At 45.4% G+C, this 23,381-nt stretch overlaps 3 protein-coding genes across 10 annotated transcripts in view; 1 reads left to right on the top strand and 2 right to left on the bottom strand.

The window, feature by feature from the left end:
• The window catches only part of LOC143373985 (Y+L amino acid transporter 2), a 40,308-nt gene that overhangs the window by 10,296 nt on the left and 6,631 nt on the right, over window positions 1-23,381 (bottom strand). For 2 of the 5 annotated variants that reach the window (XM_076821742.1, XM_076821740.1), the window contains exons 1-3: window positions 6,960-6,999; window positions 3,875-4,122; window positions 3,264-3,510 (exon numbers count right to left, since the gene is read on the bottom strand). In XM_076821742.1, the coding sequence (XP_076677857.1) occupies window positions 3,264-3,510; window positions 3,875-4,122; window positions 6,960-6,984 (520 nt within the window). In that variant the 5' untranslated portion in view covers window positions 6,985-6,999. Of the gene's footprint in view, window positions 1-3,263; window positions 3,511-3,874; window positions 4,123-5,576; window positions 5,706-6,959; window positions 7,000-10,541; window positions 10,678-23,381 lie in introns of those variants that run through there. The other 3 variants (XM_076821743.1, XM_076821745.1, XM_076821744.1) reach the window with 3 other exon arrangements.
• On the top strand, window positions 15,216-21,655 carry LOC143373981 (RRP12-like protein). 2 transcript variants are annotated; one of them, XM_076821736.1, is made up of 23 exons: window positions 15,216-15,498; window positions 15,582-15,756; window positions 16,159-16,285; window positions 16,366-16,548; window positions 16,622-16,781; window positions 17,112-17,299; window positions 17,368-17,603; window positions 17,683-17,850; window positions 17,923-18,031; window positions 18,100-18,264; window positions 18,333-18,454; window positions 18,519-18,633; window positions 18,693-18,929; window positions 19,014-19,240; window positions 19,314-19,437; window positions 19,515-19,800; window positions 19,884-20,041; window positions 20,111-20,370; window positions 20,445-20,605; window positions 20,679-20,855; window positions 20,923-21,036; window positions 21,113-21,272; window positions 21,346-21,655. In XM_076821736.1, the coding sequence occupies exons 1-23, from the start codon at window positions 15,363-15,365 to the stop codon at window positions 21,425-21,427; spliced, it is 3,870 nt and encodes a 1,289-aa protein (XP_076677851.1). In that variant the 5' UTR covers window positions 15,216-15,362; the 3' UTR covers window positions 21,428-21,655. The 2 variants fall into 2 exon arrangements, with proteins under 2 accessions (XP_076677851.1, XP_076677850.1); XM_076821735.1 differs by having other exon boundaries at window positions 15,579-15,756.
• Grx3 (Glutaredoxin 3) lies at window positions 21,727-23,160 on the bottom strand. 3 transcript variants are annotated; one of them, XM_076821749.1, is made up of 3 exons: window positions 22,946-23,137; window positions 21,942-22,578; window positions 21,727-21,858 (listed from the first exon to the last, which is right to left on the bottom strand). In XM_076821749.1, exons 1-2 carry the CDS (start codon window positions 22,993-22,995, stop codon window positions 21,954-21,956), a joined length of 675 nt encoding a protein of 224 aa, XP_076677864.1. In that variant the 5' UTR covers window positions 22,996-23,137; the 3' UTR covers window positions 21,727-21,858; window positions 21,942-21,953. The 3 variants fall into 3 exon arrangements, with proteins under 3 accessions (XP_076677864.1, XP_076677865.1, XP_076677863.1); XM_076821750.1 differs by having other exon boundaries at window positions 21,727-21,855; XM_076821748.1 differs by having other exon boundaries at window positions 21,727-22,578; window positions 22,946-23,160.

Genomic DNA, 23,381 nt, shown 5'->3' with positions numbered 1-23,381 from the left:
ACGCAAGAGCCTCGCTTGCTCCTCTCGTTTCAACCGGCGGGGGCCTTGGAAACGTCCCCCTTGCAAGCTCAAAGCATCCGCGCGCAAGTAACAATCGCTCGGAGACGATACGCTAGCTGGAAATAAAAAAGGATGATCCAGAAGAGCGGAGCTGGGGCAAATGTTCAAACACTGCGAAACACTTCGCTGTCGAGAGGCTTAATTGCTTTCTGTGACGTTCGCGGAGCCCATTCGCGTCACCAAGACGGCGAGCTTTCATTCCGTTTTTCCTCGCAGGAAACCCCGTCCACGGTTCGCCGAGCGATTCATCGGAAATTAAACGGAACGCTCTGCCTTCCTCCCGCTGCCCCGTTTCCTACGGAAGCAAGACACTCTACCGCTGGAAATTCCTCTTAGAGCGTTTCGATCGCAGTTTTTACCCTGTCGTCGCATCCGATCGCTCAGCCGGATGGCGAAAGACGATTTCAATTGCCACGGGCGATTAGCGACTGCTCCTGCGACTCTAATTAGCGCTTCAGCGAAAAGTATAAGAGGATTAGGAGTAGGCGATTGCCAGGGTGATTAAACATAATCGCGGGAGTGCGCAGCTTGCTCGTTCTGGCGAGGAGACTGTCCGCGAAAAGGTTGAATTGGATTCCTGGAGATGGTTCGTTGCGAGCGCGATTGAAACAGCGAGGTTTCATTGAAAGCCACGTCTGAAGTGATTCGAAGCCGGGGACGTTTCCTGCGGGCACGTGTTACACGCCGTTTGCAATTCTGTAAGGGGATACGCGGCCGCGGGGTCCCTAGACCGAGGCGGAAGGACGGCTGCAGCGTCGACCACAGGAACTCGATATCTTTGCGGTATTGTCTTCCGTGAAAGGGCTGCCCAAAAATCCGTTCCTTCTAGTCGAGCTGCGGCGTCGAGTCGGATGACACGGGGTTCTATTAACATCGACACTCTCCCGCTGCGAGGAAGGGAATGGAATACTGTTGGGACTCGAAGGGAGGGTATTTTAAATTCCTCTGCGATCGCTCGTTTCACGGTGAACGATAGTTATTGGTACGTTTATGTTGGAGCGATAAACGACCAGAGCGGTGATGAAAGCGAAGCGTAGAAGTACATACATTCTATTGTTTTATAATGGAAGTGTTTACATTGAAGCAGCCAGCAGAGCTACGCTTACCAGATGACCAACGATACAAGCGTCGAGAGCCAGATATTACTTTTTCCGCGTTATTGTCGCTGTTTTCATCGTTGAAAGGGGAGGGTTGCTTATAAGTACCTACTACTTAGGATATTCTACATTATATTTCGGATTTGGTACTAATTTAAACGCAAGTTAACATTGGATATCGTAGCTTGATGTTTTAGGCACCTGCTATTAGAGGTTTAAGCTTTTGTTCAGAACTAATTGATTTGTTATTAATCTTTTTGCGACGTACTGTTAAAGTCGTGCCTTTTCTAAAATCAGTATTAATAACAAATGCAGGAAAAAATATTCAACATAACAGACTTTCATCATTACAGATTTGTTTGGGATAAGTTATGAGATACAGTAGCCGCTAAATTAAATGCAACAGAATGTTTACTCTGCCATTTTGGGGAGCTTGGAGATAATGATAATTCTTCTTCGGAATTACTGCGTTTCTATCGCAGCTCCAACATAAACGTACCCTAAGAGAGATTTGAAAGAATCGAAGTAAAGGGTTCTCAGAAATCGAAGGGTCAACGAGCCATAGCGGTAAGCAAAATTGTTTAAGAGAATCGAAGAGTAGATGGGTGGCATCGGTGATCCCTTGAATATTAATCAGGCTCGATTAATTTCTCGACCCGACTGATCCACGCGGGCAACTTCGGTCTAAGCAGAAACTCTCGTACCGCGTGATCGGCAAATTTAACCAACTCACCCCAAAATTATTCAGATGCTATATAACATATTATACAGAATATATCACGAGTACCACTTTTACCAAAGAGGCCACAGAAATTCCAGTTTCCACTGGAGCCCAAAAAGACTCGTATGCAACGCGATGCGTTACCTCGCCGCTACTAAGTAACGCCTGTTGCTCGCAGAGCCGGAAGCAGCAATTCGAAGGCCGCAACTTCGCGAATTCCTTGCCAGACGCAGACGTGTTCCTCGCCAGGCGACTCGTTACTCGCGAGGAAATTAATCCGGGCTGGGAAGGCAGCGACGCGTTCCCTCGGGAGTTCGTTAAACGATCGAGAAGCTGGCTGGAGCATTAAGCGAAGGCTTCGATCGCCGAGAAAACGGGGAAGCAGAGGATCCCAAGGCTGGGATTATTGTGAGAATTACAAATTGCTCGCGTAACGAGACGCTGCATCAGCGCTGAAAGCTCCCCGAAGGACGCTGCCCACGCTCCTTGCTCGTGACAATGGCACGAGAAGCTTTTCTCTTGGAAAAGCATCAGAGATAGCCAAAGACGAAGCTGGACTGCAATCCCATGGATCGTTAGGAATATTGCCGATCCTTCGGCCCCTGGAGAGCTCCGCTCGAAGAAAAGAGGCTTGCTGGTTTAGCAAGTTGTCCGTGGTGGTTTGAATCTGCGGGAGGGATTACATCGCTCTTTGTGGAAGCGGTATTGTTCAGAAGAAGACTGCAGTTTGCAGTTTTGCCTGGAGAGATAAATGGGCCCTAGTGTCCGATGAAAAGTTTCACGATCCGGCCACGTCGAAGGCCCCCGAGGAAATTAGCGCGTGACAAGATCCTGAATCGATTCGAATGAAGCGGTCAAAGGGAGCCCCCACTGGATGAATACCACTGGAGATAAAGGAAGAGCTGAATAACGTTAAAGCGCAGAGAAAGTGATCCGATTAGTCGACAATCCGGCCATGAATTATGGTGGAGCGACCTTTCAATTAACAAAGGACGGGGCGACGGAGTTCTTGGAACGGCATAAAAATCCGTGGGGTCAATCAGAACAATTCTGAGGGGGGTCCTTCGATTAGACGCCGGAGACGCTGGTTAAATGCCCGAAATAGTAGCCAATCGACTCGCGCGCTTAATCTTCGTGAGAATGGATAGAAATTAATTGTTGCGTCGCGTTAGCTCCTTCTGCTTCCAATTCAACCTATATTTCAATCCAGCGGGTCGTCTTTCTACTCGTACTTTCAACTACCCTTTAATTGCACCAAATGGGCGTGATTACCTTCAATATAGTTAAACAGGAAGGTGCATCAGAGGGGAGAATTGTTAACGTTAAGCCTCGTCCACTTGCGCCGAAAATGTGAGAAAGCAGAGGGAAACGGGCTCGTTACTCACATATGCAGCAGGCAGCGAGTATCCTCGTGGCGTCGTCCGGTGGCGTGCAGTCTGGGAACACCGGCTTCAGGACGTAGACGCTGAAAGTCAAGGCCACGATGGCCTGGCTGCAAGGTCGCACTATCATGCACTCGACCCACAGCCTGATGAACGCCATGAAAGGTCCGAAGGTCTCCATGATATACGCGTAATCGGCGCCCGACTTTCTGATCATGCACCCGAGCTCCGCGTAACAGTAGGCGCCTACCTGTTGTGCAACCCGAAAGCGTCCTACGTTTTAAGCAACGTCCACTTAAACCCACAACGAATAGAGTCTAACTCCCTCGGGACAGAATTTCCAGTCACCAGGTCGGAGGACGGACACGGTGTACAATATCCAATCGAGAGTTGCTAGTTTCGAGGCAACAAGTTGGCCAATCGTGTAACGAAACCATCTGCGGGGCACCTGGTGACTTGGGATTAGATTAGACTTCGATACTGGGGCAATCTAATTCTAATTCTGGGAGACTCAGAAGTTGGAGTTGAAAGTTCGAGTTTTCCTCGAAGCGACTGAGGGGAGGTTCCTTATTTGCTCGGTCAGTGACCGTGGCGAAGAGGGCTGTGCTACGTACCGTGGAGAAGATACCGGAAGCTGTCCACACCAGAAGGCTAGCGTTCACGCTTCCCGTGTACTTGAGGACGCCGGTGGGGCTAACGAATATGCCAGAACCAATAATGGAGCCGACGATTACGGTGATGCCATTGAGCAGCGACATCTTCGCCTCCAGTTTGATCTCGTCGTTCCCTTTGTCGGCGGTGGGAACCGGGTCGTACGGCCCCTTCTCGCCATCTTTGATGCTCCCTGACTTCGACATCCTCCCTGAAACAGATCCGCCAGAGTCCCCTTAATTCAATTCCTCGTGCACGTGCACCATTGAGCACTATCGATACTTGGATCCTTCCCCTCGAAACTGCAAACACCACCTGTTGATCAATCACTGCTGCATAAAATCGCCGTTGCATGGGAGCAGGTAGTCGAAGGCTCCGGAGCCTGTGGCTCTTTACCAGCGTTCTTCGATTCATTAGATAAAAGCATCCCTACACCGAGCACAACCGGAGAACTGCACGCTCCACTTCTGGGCGTTTCTGAGAAATTTTCCTCGCAGGAATTTCCATCGTTCCCCTGAATAATGCATCCCGCCGCGGCGGAGAACCATCTACCATTCCAAGAGCTCGTAGAATCCCAGGCTTTTACTTTGCGACGGGGAATACCGATCTATTTTCTTGCACCCATGGGGAACGTGTGTGTGTGTGTGTGCAGAGCTCGGCGAAAGACGTGCAAATAAGTGAAAGCTTCGTTGCTTCTTATGTGGGAAGTTAACTTTGGACTTGGAAGTTCTTGCCGGGAACAAGGAAATGATAAGCGAAAGCGTGTTTCTTTTTTTCTTTATATCGTACTTAGTGGCCGATATATTACCCCAGCTGGCACGGGAGCGAGCGTAAATATGTACATTCGAGATAAAAGGCGTCCTTCTCATTCGAATCCCTGAAATTCACAGTCGATGCTTCCGGGTATAAGTGGTGTTTACAGAAGAAGGAGAAGATAATTTCGCGGTTGCACTAGCGTTGCGCCTGGTTTCGTCAGAAATCGCTGGTGTCTTTGAAACGTCTAACTTTGCGGAGCTTCAAGTTTCTTTTCTGGACAGCTCGAGAAGGAGCGGATAATAGTTCGCCGGAGTAGTGAATAAAATTCACAGGATTGGAAAATTCGTTATCTACCAGCTCCTAGCGAATGCAAGATGCCTGATACCCTCGATCATTTATCGATCGATCTCATTGAACGTGACTTTTCAGACCTAGTCGCGTCACCGTTCGTCCGGGAGCCACGCTCCTTCTGCATGAATATGAAATCAACCAATGGCACTCAAGAACGCAGATACACACCTTTCTAACACCGTCCCCGCCTCTTTAATCACTAATCAGCGTTTGTTTTTCAACGAATTCCAGAAATTCCCCAGCTGCTTGTTGACCATGGTGATTGTATGCATTTCAGAGTGAAAATAATGCAACGCTGTTTCAGAGATGGAGAACAGTGATGGAGAATTAGCTAGCCTACACCCAAGTCCTTCACCTTCTCTCAAATCCCAAGCTTTGAATATAAGCACACCAAAATTAAGGAAAAAATTCAGCAGGACTACTATTTAAATTGTAGGACGTTCGAGTTGGACCAGGAACCTCGCGCAGAGGCTATCGAACCTTGTCGAAGAAATTTCACAGAGGGATGCTTTGAAACGTACGTTCGACATCCAGTTCTCGAGCAACCCTTCCACTCACCCCCTCGATCAGCGATCCACTTCGATCCGCGGTTCGTTCACTGCCATCGACGCGTCGATCGTCGACGAGATTGCCTTTCGATCAAGCACATAAGTGGAGTCGAACGTGACTTTCGTGGGACCGATCGCTCGTTATCGTGCCAGTCCGCCGTCACGCTCCCCCTTCGCGAAATCTCGAAACGGCCAATCGTGCCCGCGGACGCCGACACACACCTTTCTATCACCTGACGAACTTGCCCGAAGGTCGCAAACCTGCTCCCGTTCCTGCGATCGATTAAACTGCGTTTATCTACCTGATTCCACGTACCCTCTAATTACCCGAGGAAGAAACAATGACCGCGAAGAAACAGGAAGTTCGTCTGTCCCGTCCTCCTTTCCTTCGTCCTATGTCTAGAACTAGGGTCAGTGTTGCTAGCACGCCGTATAAAATATGAATTCCAACGCAGCCTTAAGGGGTCAGACCGCTGTGATGGTTTGAAAAATTAAGCTATTTTTAAAGATCTTTTTCTCCGTAGATACGACATATAATGCAATAAATCTTTTTAGTATTTATTAAGCTACTCTTATATTATATTAAAAAAATTGAAAGAATTTTTTTAATTTCTTTTAAAACTCAAAACGCAATTATCTCAAAGCAACATTTTTTCAACTGGTGCAGGTGATTGCAAAAAAACTATTAGACCAATCAGTCTGAAATTTTTACACGTTACTCAGAACATCAGTGGCTATGACCGGGACCACGGAAACCTTTTTGGATTAACCATCTCATACTTTTTACAAGGCAAAATGATTGAAAAATTCATCGTACTTCGACACTTAAACTTCAAAGTAGACAAAACATTATTTACGTTGAACATTCCGTTTACTAGAAAATAAATCCTAAAGAATGACAATTTTTCACGACTTCACAGTGGACTGACCCTTAAGAGAAAAGCTTCGTAAACCAAGGAAATGGGATGGAAGCTTGTATCAACTTCACTCGGCAGTATAAAGAACGCGAGGAGATTGAAGGAGGAAAAAGATCGAACAAAAGTCGCCAGATGAAGAAATTACGTGGCCTCGTTGCAAATTGCTCTTAATAATTTCCGCGAGCCTCGGGGGCCAAAGATCATCCCGAATCGGCGTGACGATAAGCGATTTAGGCTTCTCGTTTTTTGAAAATCTCTTATTACGGTACACAAGATGGTTCGTCAACTTAAAAGCGTCCGTATCAAAAACGTCACAGAGTTCAGCGCCGACGGTGCAATAAAACGCGAGCGGATCTGAATAACAGCCCGCTGTTTCGCCAAGCTAGCAACCTGACAGTCCAACGAGCGTACCGCGAGGGAATAAGTCGCTATCAATCGAGCGGAGCGCGCTATCAGCTGAATCCCCGATTACGTACCGAAAGTCCCGTACGTCTCCCGCATCCTGGATCCTCGGCTGCCTCGACTTTGCCAGGCGATTCAGGGGGGGCCCGACCCTCGGTTATTGCGCACGCGACGAACGCGACACGTTCGAGCGAAAGAAAGTCGCGCGTTAATCGGACGGAACGACGCACGGCAAGGATCAGCGCGAATCGTCGCCGAGCGAGACGGTGGCCGGCGCGCGGATTGAAAAATACGAGCGCGTTGGCGGAGATTGGACACGGTGCGGAGCCGACGAGATAGGTCCGCCATGCGTTCACTCAGCGATCCCCGTGCTGCATCGCGGAAAAAAGGGACGCGATCGGTGTAATTGCATCCACGCGACCGCGATGCGCTGGTAACCTGAGAGCAGGAAGGGGCAGACAGGCGAGGGGCCCGCTTTCCATCCAATTTTCTGCGCTGATTCACTCCCAGAGCTTTATCAGTCGAAGGGGGAAGTGCTTCGCGAATTTGCAGGCGTTTCATTTCTATGCAGTGATACGCGATGGATACGAATTTCCCGCGCCGCGTGCGCGGCGTACATCCTTTGTGCGGTGGAGACGTGATACGAGGATTCTGTGGTTCAAGGGGTTTTCGTGGATTGGGACGATTTCGTTCGTGGTGGCTCTGAGAAGCTGTGCCGAATTTTTTATTTCAGATAAACCAGGTGAAAATTAGGGTAGTCACCGCAAACTACTGAAAAAGAATCGCTGTCGGGAGATCGCTGATATTTATTTTATTTATATATATTTTCCACTGCAAAAATTACTACAAGTAGTTTAACATGCACCCTTTCGAATACAAAAAGGTATGCTAAAAAAAGCCTTCAAGTTTCCCCCCAAAAAATTCCCGAATACGCATGTTATTTCAGACTTCACAGGTAGGCATAACCCCTTAAAGGCTATCAAATCTCCCAAGAGGTATTCCGATCTCTATATACACGGACGGGTAAACTGCTCTGCAATGTCCAGCTACTTGTTGACTCCTAACGTAACCGACAGCCTTTAAAACCCATAATCGATCATCCCGATTGAAAGAGTAAATCGCGTAGTTTCGTAGAGTATACACGTGGGTTTCAGTGTCAACGATCAAACGGTGCTGTGTTTCGTGCCCAGTATCGAATTGACTCTTGCATCTCGTGTAGCAGCATTCTCTACCTGCGATCAATTAATTACTCGCGCACCGTTTCTTTTTCCGTGTAATGATACCTATTGGAGTAGCAGGGGACCTGGCTATTTGACACTCTCCGTATCACGTGCAATCTCGCAGAGATATCAAGCCACATCTGACTGTCATTAACAAAAATTCATTAACAGAAAGTTAATTATAGTTTCTACAACAACGACAGAAAGAGACCAGCACTATCATAGTACTGTGCGACATTGCCATCAACTGCCCACTGTATCTTTTATTCAAAGCAGATGTAGATTTATCAAAGACTTCGAGAAACCTTTCAAAGACGGCTATCAGTATGCATCGAACTTTCGAAAATATTACTGAATGGAAATCGATTGAATTACTCGCCTCTTCCAACACATGGAAAGGCACGAGCAACCCCCTTCAATTCAAATTCTTAATACGACAGTCTGGCACTTGTACCGCTTCGAGCCTGTTCCTCGAACCACACGCGCACGTTCTCCAATCCTGTTCATACACCAAGTGCGAATGTGTCGTGGACAGTTCCTTTCATCGCCCTGCACGTGAGGGTAAAAACTTTCTAGCGTACCAGTTTTCAAGACCACCCTAAGAATCGTCGACCGTTTTTTTTATGCAGCCCCTTAAGATTTTATAACAGGCTGCTGGTGTTACGGTCACTTACTTGCAACGAACGTTGGAGCTCCGAATATAGGTACAATAAAAGGTAACAAAATAAATTACTGTCTACTAGTCCAAGTGATTTAAATTGAAAACTACAATGCAGTTAAATTCCACGTAAATTTGTAATTACTTTGTAATTAATTTGTAAATTAAAAAATTTGTAAGTTTTAAAACGCAGTAGATAATTAATATTCCCGAGTTCTGTAAATGATTGTACCAAAAAGTGTTCCCGGAATTACGTAATCGTTACCGAACGACTTGCCAGCACGCTGGAAGTTGATAAAAAAGAAATTCGATAAAAATAAACCTTTGCCGAGCCCGAGACGGTCTCGTTTGGCGCACGTGCACAGAAAAGGAATTCGAGCGGGCCAGGAGACTCCCGAAACTTTCGTGGAGCGTTACGTCAGTTTTTATTGATCTTACGCCGACGCTCGGCACCGTCTAACGGTAACAGAACCTGCGGTTAAGGGACTCGTCTAAGGTAATCAGAATATCGATCTCTTTCTGCAACGATCCCCAGAAATTCTTATCGACAACGAGAATCTTATCCCACTGTTCTCGTGCAATTACCATATCAAACATTACAGACACTTGCGATAAATAATAAGCTTATGTAAATACCGACGATTTATATCATCCACTTCCTCCGTAATGCACCAAGCTCTTTATGCAAAACGAAGATATAAAGCTTCCATTTCCCCTCTAGTTTTTTCTGAATACAATGCCTGTCCAATAAAGTCCCCAAACACGCGATCAAATATAAGTTTAAAAGACACTTGCCAGAGAGGGGCACGTTGTTTGCTATGTTAATACTGCTGACAACGACGTCCACAGAGCTGACAGAACATATAACTGTACGTTGCCCAAGCACGTTAGGGACGTGGCATCGATCCGTTTGCTGGAAAACGGGCCATTGTTGTGCCAAGGGACTGTGTCTGTTCTGTAACGCTAGAGCGATGAATCGTTCCCCAATCAAACAAGATTGCGAAGTCGCGTTACATGTTAAAAAAAAGGGGGGGACTCCACCGGTATAAATATTATAGGTTGCCAGTCATTAACCTCTGCGCAGATAGACTTCGCGATCGTTAAGTCTATGTGTTATTACGTTTGAAAAATGTGAATTCTAATTGCAGTGCCTATTCGACATATCTCGCGATGGAGTAAAGACTGAAGCAAGTACTTAAGCGCGATATTCGCAGGGTACCTACGCTAACCAATGTGGAAGAGGCCAGTTTCCACCACCGTGAACGTCGTGGCGTGGCGGCCAAGAAAATCAATAGGCCACGTGGGTCGGCGACCGGGTTTTCCGAACCCAGTTTTCCTCCCACGTTCGCGCTAACTCTGCAGGATCACCGAGTGACGTCAGAGAAAGGATTTCGGATATTCAGCAGAAGAATAAGGGCGAAGGAACTCGAGTCGACGCGCACATTTTGCTTCAAGTCCCTGCAGTACAATTCTCGCACCAAGCTGATCCTAAAAGCGCACCCCTAATCACTGAAGAATCATTCTTACGCTACTTCCATTCCCTCCAATCCTCCCCAGTCACCAAGGCCAACTAACGCATCAACACAGCCCGCATCCCGCCCCGCACCACCATCGGGCAACTCGACACCCCGACATATGTCCATTTACAGCCACCCCCCAGCAACTTTTCATTCAACAATCCTCCAGAAACGCGCGTCGAGTAAGCCCCCGCTCCGCTCCGCGTGGGTCTCCGCGGTTTAGCCAGTGACGCCATGGAAAACGTCAGTTACGTCACTCACCTGGGGTCGATGTATTCCCAGGTAGCTTGGTCCGCACGGGATCGTCCGGGCGGGTAAAAGTTGCCACTGATTCACACGCGCGGGGTCCGCCGCGGAGAGAAGCACCGGCGGAGGCGATGGGGTCGGCGGTCGGCACGAGGTGCCCACCCTCAGAGCATCGTTCCTCCCGTTTCTGTACCGCACGGTTCAGGTGAGCGTGGACAGCGCGCGCAGGGCGGATGCGGCTAGCTGGCGCACGATGTAATCGCGAGGACGAAAGGAGCCACGAAACGCACCGCGCACTGGCCGAGCTTTGAATGACTGCCGTGAGACGCGAGACGTGAGACGCTCCTTCCGCTGGCGGGCCACGCGCATTATAACGCGCGCCAACGAGGGCCGGCGCATGCTCCTTAACGGATCCCCCACTATCGGCAGTACCTACCGAACCTAGTCCCTTTGACTGGCTCTGCGTACGGGTGGCGTGCCCACAGGCGCGCTAAGGGAGAGCGTGTAGATTCGCGGACATAGAAAAAGCGAGCCGAGTACTGAATGTAGAAGCTGCGGGAGTCCCAAAGTTTACAGCTTTCAGATTTCGGAACTAGAGGTTTGGCAATTTTGGAGAGGAGAGCTTTCCAGAGCTCTTGCTCTCAAACATTAAAGCTTCACAGTGTACACTCTGGAACCCTCACAGCTGTTACCTCAAGAAATAAAAGATAAAAAAAATTATTCGTTAAAAGATAACTTGAATTATTGGAGCCTAAAATAACGAACAGATTTTTTTTATCTTTTATTCGTTATTTGAAATTTTTATTTAGATAAAGATTTCGCCCATCTCTAGGCAGAATTAGTTGTACCCTTAGTTATACGAAGTATTAGGATCGAAACTTATATCCTTCAGCTACGTGATATTGAATCGCTTACCATGCTTCCATTGTTCAAATTTGAATAAGCATTGTTTCTGTCGAGCCTCCATTCTGGTCTTGAGGCAATCATGAACCCTTCGACGGAAAATGAAGCATGTTTCACGTTGTACACTTTAGACAGGTGCACCTGCACGCATCACACGAGGCCAGAACAATCTGTATCGATTGGTCTATCATCGGCCGTCTACCGCGGTTTTACATTCTCGACCGCTCGTAAAGCCACCTCTGCATCGTGAAACGCAATGAGCAATGAATTCACGAGCTAATACAATCGCTCGCTCGCTCTCCACCGCGCGTAACTAATAATTACAATCAACTTCCTCCATACGAAAACCGAAGGATCATTTTTTGGCGAGTACTAGTCGCTTCCGGGTTCATCAGATTCTGCTTGAGCGTCCATCGAGACTATTTAAACAATCTACCAGAATTTCCCGAGACGATCGATCGTTCGACTTCGCGCCTCGTCGCTCCAAAATTTCAGCGATCGGTGCATCAGCGTTGCCCGGTAATCGCATTAAGTACGCTTTGTCGCGGGCAAGCAGCCCCCATTCCCTGATCGACGCGCGGCATCGATGAAACTCGAGTAACACGAAAGTTTGATAACCAGTTTATAAAGAATTCGCGGGGACGAAGCGATTGCACCGGCTGCGAGATACCGTATCAGAATATTCATCGACGCCACCGCGACTATCGGAGAGCGAATCCGTGACGATTCGCGAGAGAATCTTCCTCGGCGTTGTTAACGCAATTCGGAGTAACGATAGCTCCATTGAAATAGAGACGCTCGACGTCGTTAAAGGGCGGTACGTGCTTCCCCGTGATTTTTCCTGGGAACTCTCGTTCGCTTGACTCAATCTTTTCCTGGATCTCGCGATGGAACGTGCGCGACGGAAGAATTTCCCCGGAGCATTGCCTGGTCGAACGCGATTCCTTCGACGAATCATCGCGAGCTGCTTTAATTAAGCGTTTAAATGAAAACTAGCTTCAGCGATGACATAGATTAAATGCCAAAATATTACTGGCATTACAGTCTTGGTTACGCATCAGGTCCAAACGCAGAGAAAGCAACGTTCAAGGTTACACGCGCCCCGGTAAGACCCCCAAAAGTTGTCTGCCCATGGGCCTCGCACAAAGGACCCTGCAGCTGGGCCAGCACCGAGGACTTTCGAGAGTTAGACAAAGCAGAGAAACACGGCACAAAAGGGTGCGAGATCGCTCCGGCAAAAGGAAACCGTCGAATTGGCTTACAACCCTCCAAAGTCCCCTCCAAGCCCAGGTGCGCGCGTTCTTTGTACTCGCGTCGTGATGTACACCATCGTGGAGCGTGAATTAACCATACAGACTGACGCAACTCCTCTCCTCGGTGGAGTAACACGTACGCTGGTCTCCATTTTTCAGCCCACAAGCGTCGTAGCGCTATGGAATCTTCCTCAAGTGCCACAGAATGTGGGGAAGTGTTGCTACCTTTCACGCGCAAAGCATTTTTCGCCGCGTCCGTTCCCCAGGATCATTAAGCATGCAAATGCTGCGTCAAGCTTCCCACGATAACCCCGCTGGTCAAGATTGATTACGGGACGCGGTTTAAAGACGAGCGGCGCGTTTTATCGCCGCGCGAACGTGTTATTAGCATCGCGGAGCGCAAGAGCCGTGCTTCTGTCGCTGGTAGAGTATGGATTCTCCGGGTCGTGGAAGGGAAGCAATGCTAGACCACCCTTCTGCGTTCGAGTGGAACTGATAAAGCCGCGAAGAAAGGCGCCTTTCATCGTCCTTGCGGAAGAAGGAGGGATCCAATGGAGTCGGCGTCTGGAACGATCGCGGGGAACCAGAGATGGAATCTCGCGAACTCTGCCCGCTTGTTGCGTGGGGTATCTTTCGGTGACGTCACGGAATCAATACCAAAGTCTCAGCCGATCGACGTCACGACACGACCCAATCTCGGGGCTGCTGAATCGAAGTGCTGGAAACCAGGGTACCGTGTCGTCGGGCCTCGCTCGCGGATCAACTAAACGCGCCTCTAATGCAATTTACCGCCTCCACGGAGGCGTTAGAACGAACAGAGCGCGTCGAGTTACCGAGGAAACGGTGCTGCACGTTCCTACAATTTCGCTCCATTCAACTGGTCGTCGTTCGCGATGGAGAGCGACGAAGATGTCTTGAAAGGGAAGCTCTTATTAAGTCGTGGTGCACAGTTCTGGATGGGAGTGTGTGTGGCTCTTTGAAAGAAGGCTGCTTCTTCTTTTCTTCGCTTGGCGATCTTTAATCTTTATCCCGATGATTAGAAGAACGTGCAATTAGAACGGTAAACAGCCACAGGCCTCGAGAAAAACCTTTTCTTACCCGAGAAACCGGACGTGCAATACCGTTCTCCATCGAAACCAGCGATTTTTCAATTTGCGGCAAAGCTCGCGGCCGTGTCTCCACTAGCAATCAATCAATCGCCCTTCGTTTTCATTATATGCATGTATTTGCAGCACGTGGAATGGTGGATACCGGGTTACCTTCACCGGTGAACACAGAGCCGGGTGAAATTGGTAGTAGTAGCGAGGAGCGAGCGAACGACGGCGCAGCAGCCCCCTTGTGCATTGCAACTTGTATGGCTCGCGTTACTTGTTTCAGGAATTGATCGCAGAGTGTGAGATCTGGTGGTAGGGAATTGAAGATTTTTTCTCTCTTTGTCGACAGTTAGGTGGTGTTGTATTGTAGGAATATGTTTCGTAATTCCTATATGTTCGGGAGCCACGGAAAAAATGGACCTCGGGCGATGGGGATTCGAACCCATGATCTTCGGGGTCCTCCTCTGCGTTACTGGCCAGCCGCCTTACCAATGTCGCCAAAGCCGATCCTGCGAGGTTATTCGAATAAGCCGATATTCCCACAAAATATGTTAAATTGTGAATGCTCGGCTATATTGCCCTCAACTGCATATTTCTCAGACACTCATCGATCAATGGGTTTCGACAAAGTCCTCGAGGAGTCTCCCGAACAGTTTGACCCAGTTGCGATCCGTCACGAGGTCGCGGAACTGATTTACGGTTAAGAAACCCCTTTTTTTTATCTCCCCTAATGAAGGTTTAACTAAACTCACGAATCACCTCGTAACCGAAGCGATATATGTTTAGCGAGTCTGTTAGTTTAACGAGGGAAAGTTTCAGCGCCCATGGAATTTAACGGTTTTGTTGTGCGCGGAGATAATGGCGGGAGTTTTCTATCGATATTAACGCGGGCATTGGGAACACGATCACGTAAAACCGTGCATTGTAATGGCCACTAATGGGCGATGTTGCGCAAGAGATATCGACGAAAAGAAGTGGACGGTGCACGAGCAGGAGTTTCGCGTGATGGAATTCGGCGTTCACCGTGTGGGTTACGAAACGGGCGAAGAAAAGTTCGATGTTAACGATTGCGGTTGGGCGAACTTTTTTGGCCATTACTTTGCCAATTACCCTCGTTCGTATGGCTTACTTGCGCTTCGTTGAGAACTAATTGCCTCGAGAACCTGAATTAAAATTAAACAGATCGAAGAGTATTTCAAGATTTCGGAAATTCTAATTAATCTGGAATTTAATGATATCGACTCTCCACGAATTATGTAAGAACTCTGTATTAATGACGGTGGGTAACTTCCAGATAAAGAGATTCTCTACTTTAATTACGCTGTACCTGTTGGTAATGCAAGTTATATTCCTAATGTTGTAAAAGTAGGGAATCGATCTTTTACTGCCATCTTTTGAGAATCACCGGAGAATCATTTGGCTCCTTTACTGACGTAGCCAGCTGAGCTGAGCTCTTCTTTTCCGCAAGCACGTGCATTATGAATCTAACCCCGTTTTCCCCTTGACGTTAAGAAAAGAGCAGTATCGCGGCATCCACTGCAGTGAATCATAGGCTTCCAATACACTGAGAAATAATACGGAGGAAAATGGGTAAATTGGGGCCACGTTTGAACAGTAGAAAAAAGGCGAAACGCTGGCCGAAAGGACAGAGCTCCAGTTCCAATCCGGAGACAAAAAAACATCGAGAGCAAGCATCATGGATGTTTTTTAAAGATACCCCAGGTTTGTCTCTGCAATTATTCTGCCTGTTCGTAGGTGACAATCTTTAATGGCTTCTTTGTTTTTTCACTTTGCAATCCCAGCAGGGAAGCCTGGCTTGACAAAGGAGGATTTAAAAAAGCACGATGCCATTCAGGGTATTCAGCCTCAGCTCGAGCAACTCGATATCGATGACGATGAGGCGCAGACTGAGAGCACGGTCAAAACGTATGATACGTTTGCCACTAATTACAGCAACTGTTCGAATGCATCGTTTAACAGGTCAGTAACGAGTTGGTTTTTATCTTGTACTAAAGTTAAAGTGACCAGACATCCCGCATTGCGCAGGACAGTCCTGCATTTGAGCCCTTTGTCCCGCAAAGTGTCCCAGATTGGACATGTAACCTTTTACATTTTTGCAGTGGAATAAAGTTACTGTATCCTCTACTTTCTTTCTTGTGAAAAAAGAAATATTTTAATTTCGTTTCAATGTATCACTTTATAATCACAAGTATGTATTTTTAAATATATTGTAAATGCTTTAATAAACTACGGAAAAGATCTCCTCACAGATCTGTTAACCCTTTTTTGTTTTGCTTGCTTGGCCTGCATTGGAACATAAAATATCTGGTCACTTTAACTAAAGCAGACCTTGATATTCTTACTCGAATGAGAATGTTGCAGGTTCCTGAACCATTTCCAATCGACTTCACTGCTGCACAAGGAAATGCTAGCTGTGTTGTCAGCAGTAACAGAAGTGATAAAACACAACGGTGGAACTGAAACTTCCACAGAATATTTCGCCGCGCTGGTCTGCATACAATATCATGGATTTATACTTCTATAAAAAGTGTGGGATATATGGTCATTCATATTCGTGTTTGTTAATAGATGAGTACCTTGGAGGTAATCGAAGCGGACACCTCGATCGCGGCTACTTTATCGCTTCTAGGAATGGGTTTGAAAACCGTACCACAGAATGTTCTGAATGCACAGTTCGGACGAGCGAGTAAGATTTTCGTCGATATCCTTTCTAAGCATGTGGCGTCCGAAGACTACTTAATACTGCGCCATGTAAGTTTGCAAATTAACTGAATTCGGAATATCAAGATGATATGTGGGACTAATAATTTGAATGCCTCTTTAGTGCATTCATTGCTTGGCCATACTTCTTCGTGCTCAAGAGGTTGCTGCATGGTCAAACTCCTCCACGATGCAAGTATTGGACGTTATTCTGTCGTTCACGACGCACAGCAAACCGAAAGTGCGAAAGGCAGCACAGTATGGAGTGTATGCTATATTGAAAGGTACATTGCGCGGCAAATGAAGCTGAATGTAGTGTAAAGCAGGATTGACTAACTTGTGGCTCGTGGGCCACCGGGGGCACCTCCGCCTTGCTACTACGCTGAACGGCCCCCCTCCATACCTACCAGAGTCTGGCGATCCCAGTCGAAAAGAGAAGGAAAGAAGGAGAAATCCACTGCGATCGTCAGAGTCTGGTAGGTATGGAGGAGGGCCGTTCAGCGTAGCAGCAAAGCGGAGGAACCCCTGGTGGCTCGCGAGCCACCAGTTAGTCAACCCTGGTGTAAAGAATCCAGAGAGTTTAAATAGTATGGTATATTCTTAACGATTTCTAGGAAGTGATATGGTAATAAAAAGCATGGAAGATGATCCACCACAGTACCATCCAGCTGCGCCACAGATCGCGAAACATTGCATTGGTCAATTGCAAGTTACTTCCGGGCCCGGTGGTGTTACCAGCCTTCTTCATGCGCTTACGATGTTGAAGGATATTATTCATCGATTGCCGAAAGCACAAGTGAAGGTATTTCGCAGGAAGATATTTGCATCGCTGATGTATATCGTGTGACTAAAGCTTTGTTATTTCTTCAGATAATCTGCGAATCATTGCTGCGAATCATGGCTATGAAGAATGTTTTACTAACGTCGTGTTGCCTTCAGACTTTCCACGGTCTCTTTGTTGCTCGACCATCAGAAGCTGTTCTACCAGCGCAAAGAAACGCACAGATCATTACCGCTCTTTACGATTATCAGCCTCCCATAACTGACACGCAACCGATCCTTGCCTGGTTGACCGTCATGCAAGAAGCGCATTTAAATCTGTCCAAGTAAGTGGAAATTGCAGATTCTGTTTCGGCAGCTTCGCTGTCAGATCTGATAAATTGCTAATGCATTTCTCACGTACAGCAACGCGCTAAACATGTGCGCAGCTATACTACCGAGGATATTCGAGAAATGCTCAGAATTATGGCTGTCCGATAGAGCAGAAATTATATCCGGCATATCGCACATGGTGAAAGTGTTACTACAGGATTGCGTCGCGAAAATGTGTGAGAGCGATGAGCGAATCAATAGGTAAGAGTAAATGTGAACATTATTCTCTATATATTGCATTCTATTGTTCACGTTTTACGTTTCGTCTTCCAGGTACGGAACCACGATTGATCAAATCATTTTTGTAATGCACAACGAATTGAATTATCAGTATCTAGATGCGTGGTACCACATTCTTCACCTGATAGCCCTGCTTTTCCAGGTACCACTCCATTTTTGTTCTTCACTTTCCCATCTATTTCGTTTAATTAACATTTCCTTTCCCGATAGATAACCGGCAGATCAGGCAGCCCAAAATTGGTGGACCTATTAAAAACGCTAGCGGAGTTACGCGATTCTTATAATTTCGCGTTTAAAAATGACGCTGATTACGCTATTGGAGCTGCGATAAGGGCCATCGGCCCGGAGACAGTGTTGAAGTTAATTCCATTGAGAGTAAGTGATTTTATAACTGCGATTTTGATCAGTGCCTCGTACTTGCAATATAAACCTTTATTTTACAGGAATCAGCTAATGCAATCAATTTGAAAAGAAGCTGGTTGTTGCCATTGCTAAAAGATTGTATAATGGGTGGGTCGCTCGCTTTCTTTGCAAAAACGTTACTACCATTGGCTGCAATATGCGAGTGAGTATTATGATATATTCAGTTTCTAAGAATGGTTTATGTATATCCATTGATTTTTTTTTAGGGAGAGAATGAACGAACAAGTGGGTGGGAAAACGTATGAAATTATGCTTGCCCAAATCTGGGCTATCTTGCCCAGTATATGCCAGAATGCCTCCGATGTAAAAGATAACTTTCAGGTATGCACTACAGATTGCATAATAAATACGCGTTAGTGCTTACATGAAAACTTTTGTAGAATATAGCGAGGCTGCTGGGAAGGACTTTTAGCGACAGAAAAGATTTAAGACTATCAGTGATGTCCGCCATACGGAGGCTGGTTACGAAAGCAATTCAAAATGATAAGCAAGACGACACGATGGAACTTTCTAAGTTTGCAAAGAACTATCTGCCACTGTTTCTGAATGTGTACACGACTAAGCCGAATGGAACTGACGAAGAAGGACACCGTCTTGCTGCATTTGATACGATTAAGGTTCCTTATGAATAATAATTAACAGCGCGGAACTGTAAAGTTGTTTCAAGAGATCGAATTTGGATTGAAATCTGTATTTTGCAGGTGTACCTTGCGATTGCAAGCAACGAATTGGTAACCGAACTATTCGATTGCGCGTTGAGTAAATTAAAGGACTCTAACACTGACGATTTTTTCAAAGAGAGTGTTCACGATATAATAAGACTACTAACTGAGTACACCGACACTGGCAGATTGAAGAAGTTCTACGACATGTGCACACCATGCCTTAAAGAAAGTTTTAAAATTAAGGAGCAGAAGAAAGCATATAGGTAGACTTCATATTTCTATGTTAATGAACCAGTTGTTTTAGTGTCATCAAGTTCCTTTAATATGTACTTGCAGATTTTTGGAAGATATATGTGGCAGTGAGAAAGAAGGATGCAGAAATTTCGTAATGCAGCACAGATCTAAAATCCAGAAGCTATTAATATCCTCGGCAACTGAAGTTGCTAAACCAAGTAGAGGAGTAAGTATCACCTCATCGATCGGTTAAAAATCAAATGGAAATTTTAATAGTATAGAATGAAATTCCTCTTTATTTAGGCTCGGTTAAGGTGCTTAATTCACATAGTTAAAATACATCCACAACTCGAGAAGACTAACTTCTTGCAAGCTATAGTCCCCGAAGCGGTGGTGTACGTAAAAGATTTAAACACAAAGTGTCGCACGTCTGCCTACCAACTCTTAAACGCTATTGCCGAGAAATTCTTAAGAAATCCCGATCATCTCAAGGAGTACACCAATATATTAATGGTTGGCTTAGCTGGCTCGCAAAAGTACTGTACCGCTTCTATGCTAGCACTTGCATCTATCACTTATCATTACAACGGTAAGAGTTTATCTGGATATGAGAGTAACCGCCTTGTACAAGTTAAATATTAGAATTACAAGCATTAATGAATATTGAAACAGGGTCTCTGGGCGTGGACGTAGTCAAGGAAATATTAGATCATGCGTGTAGACTTGTATCGAGCCCTACAAGAGAGATTGCAGAGTCGGCGCTATCTTATATCAAAGTGTACATCACTGTGATGCCGTCTCCTATCGTTGCTTCAACTTTATCCAAAGTAGTGAGTAAAGAAAGCGTTTAAGAATCGCGATATTAATTGCTTTACTGACATATATCGATCGAACTTCAGATGGAAGCTTTGTGTGCGATGAACGACGATTGCCATAGGTACTTCAGACAGAAAGTACGCGATATTTTAGTGAAACTGTTAAGGAAATATGGAGTGGAGACTATCTCTGGCATGATACCTGCATCGAATGTAATTTTACACAAGCGATTGAAGAATATAAATAAATTAGAGGAGTCGAAGAAGAAGACTAGAGAAATAAAGAAGTCGCAGCAACCGGACGTTGAAGAAAACGAATTCAATGCTACAAGAAGGCCGAAGAGGTAATTTTTCATTCAATCGTATGCAAAACTGTTATTCAATATATATTATCACTGTTATTTTTTTTGGAGCGTAGTATTGAGGAGGTGTTGGCGGATAGCGAGGACGAATTCGAAGACACAGAGAACGAGAAGCCAAAGAAGCACAAAAAACGAACGTCAAGAAAAGAAGCTTGGATTCAGGAGAACGAGGAGATCGTGGATCTTATTGATCCTGCAGCTGCTCGAAATATATCAAGTAGATTGATTTATTTTATAACATTCGAACGATACATAAATGTACAAATTTTACCAAATATTAATATTTTTAGCAACGCAACCTAGGGTCTTGAATTCGAGAGAAGCAATGCTGAAGTCGAAGGATCGCGGATTTAAAACTGCACCGGATGGTCGTTTGATTATTACAGTGGATAACGAGAAGGATGAAGCAGAGGCGAAAAAGAAAAAGAACCCCTTATTTTTACACAGCGACTCAGAAGATGATTACGGTAAGATGACACGTAATTGAATAAAAAAGGAATCGAGTATGCCTAACGAGTATACATATGTTTTCAGAGGAAGGCGATGATGTCATATCTGTAGCCACATCACAAGGAGCGGGTAAAAAACGTAAACGTGATAATTTCGATAATGTTAGTGCGAGAAGCGGAGCCACGTCAATGTATCAAGGTAAATGAATTGCGAATGTTTGTCTTTGCTTTAAGCTCTTTAAGTGACTTTCAAGTAACCAGTTTGTTACTCGTAGCTGGAGGGTCAGGAATCCATCGACCACTGAAGAAAGGAAAAGTGAACCAAGCACCAGGAGTGGAATATAAGGCTCATAAAGCCAGAGGAGACATAAAAAAGAAAGGCAAACCAGATCCATATGCATATATACCTATGACGAGAGCAGTGTTAAACAGGAGGTAAGTAACACTGTTCCATATTCTAGTTTAAATTACATGTATATTTATCACACTTGTTCATTGTCGGTTTCAGAAAAAAGCAAAAGGTTAACCGCGTGTTCGAGAACATTGTTAAGGGTGCGCAAAAGGGAACGAAGAATAGAAAACAAAATTGAAATCCGTTTGTGAATATTACTAAAATGTAATGAATTGAGAATGCAAATAATTATTCTACTAATACATTTATACTTGTTGTGATCCTTTTGGCAAAGAAATTCTGTAAAAATATATACAAAGTTTTGATGTAAGAAATTAATTAAAGCAGACGATTTGATTTCAATAATTCGCAACTAATTCTTTATATTAGTGTATTATACTGCTTATAAATATACATCTGAGTAATATTTGTGGGCTTCATGTACGATTTCTGACCTGTTCTATGTAACTCCCTTTATAATTAATGGAACAAGCTGGATTTATCGCGATATAGTTTTTATATGATCAATTTATTAGAACTTCAACGGATCAAATGATCAAAATTTTCGTAATGGGTACAAAATAATTTAAGGATAATTATATTAACATCGTGACCAACCTTCCTTATCTTCTGAAAGGAAACAATTATTTCTTCATTACCTAATCTCGCATACTTGGAGTTGAAACGGTAACTGCCAATATAATCGAACTCACTTTCCCTTTACATTAACTCTTCTTAGGCAGCATGCTTTCTAATTCTCCAGCTTCACTCATCTCCCTTACGATATCCAGTCCCCCAATCAACTCCCCATTTAGATACAGTTGCGGGTACGTCGGCCAGTTACTGAACTTCTTAAGTCCTTCCCTAACGTCATTGTCTTGCAAAATATCAAACGTCTTATAATCCGCTTTGTAAGAATCTAAGATCGAGATTATCGTCCTTGAGAATCCACAGCGTGGATTCGCAGGGTTCCCTTTCATAAACAGCATGCAGGGTTCTTGACTCGTTAACTTCTTTAGCCTGTCCTCGAGGCTTCCTTTTGGTTTACACACATCGATTGAAATAGCGTCCTTGCTGTTAACCGAGTGCTGCTTAACTTTCTCCCCTATCGCCGAAGGATTGGCTCCATCGACTCTGTCGACTATAGCGTCGTTCCTCGCCAAGACGACCGTGGGCACCGCTGTGATGCCAGCCTTCAACGACACGTCAGGCACTTTCTCGGCTTCGATCTTGGCAAATTTAACCCCTTTGTATTCGCCCAATTTGCTCATCTCCTCGAGCACGTCGTTTATTTGAGAACACTGGTCGGCCCATGGTGCATAAAAATGAATAACAGACAGATCCTGTGACCTAATGTAGACAGAAGAGAAGCGTCCTTGAGAATCCCCAACTTTCGACACGTTACATAGACAAAGACGGTACCAAAGTCCTCTAATTTATCGCAAAACTATATCGATAAAAACTCGTGACTTTCGATCCGAGGGGAATCTTCGTCCGCACAAAAAAATTGGTAAACATTGATTATCTTTAATTCCAGAAGAACAAGCAAACAACTAACTAGACGCTGCGAAGAAGGAAAAATCCCTTTCGACGCGACACTAATGATACACCGAATGTTTTTCACCGGAAAAACGAACTCCCTGTGCGTTTGTACATACATCAAGCGAAGGAAAGTTAGGTTATGTCGTTTCTATGGAGCAATGTTACGATTACTCACTTAACGTAATCCTCGTACTCCTGCTTAGAATTGAGATTGGTGACAGCCATCCTGTCACTAAACTGTTTTCTTTCCTTAGTATTTAACGAATTTGCGTTACTAACGACAAAGGAACTGAAGACACAAGCACTCGCCACGCCGGCGTGTACGCGACTTCTGATATTCGCATCATGGAGGTTCAAGTTCGCACTGCAAATCTACTGCTCGTGCGTAGAAGCTCGCCAATCTGTTCCAAGTTACACTAGAATATTTCAGCCACTAAATATTTGAATAATTAAAATTAATTCTAATTCATGGGTGAATTATAGCTATCGCGGCTCTTATTACGAGTTAATTGAACATATTGAGAGACAAATATTACCGGTTATGCATTAACACGCAATTGCAACGATAAACTATTCACAAATTTCTTCATCTGCTTCACTTTTTGTCAGCA

Source organism: Andrena cerasifolii, chromosome 10 (genome assembly GCF_050908995.1).
Source record: "Andrena cerasifolii isolate SP2316 chromosome 10, iyAndCera1_principal, whole genome shotgun sequence".
Taxonomy (NCBI): Eukaryota; Metazoa; Arthropoda; class Insecta; order Hymenoptera; family Andrenidae; genus Andrena; species Andrena cerasifolii.
This window is presented reverse-complemented; position numbering and strand designations above follow the sequence as displayed.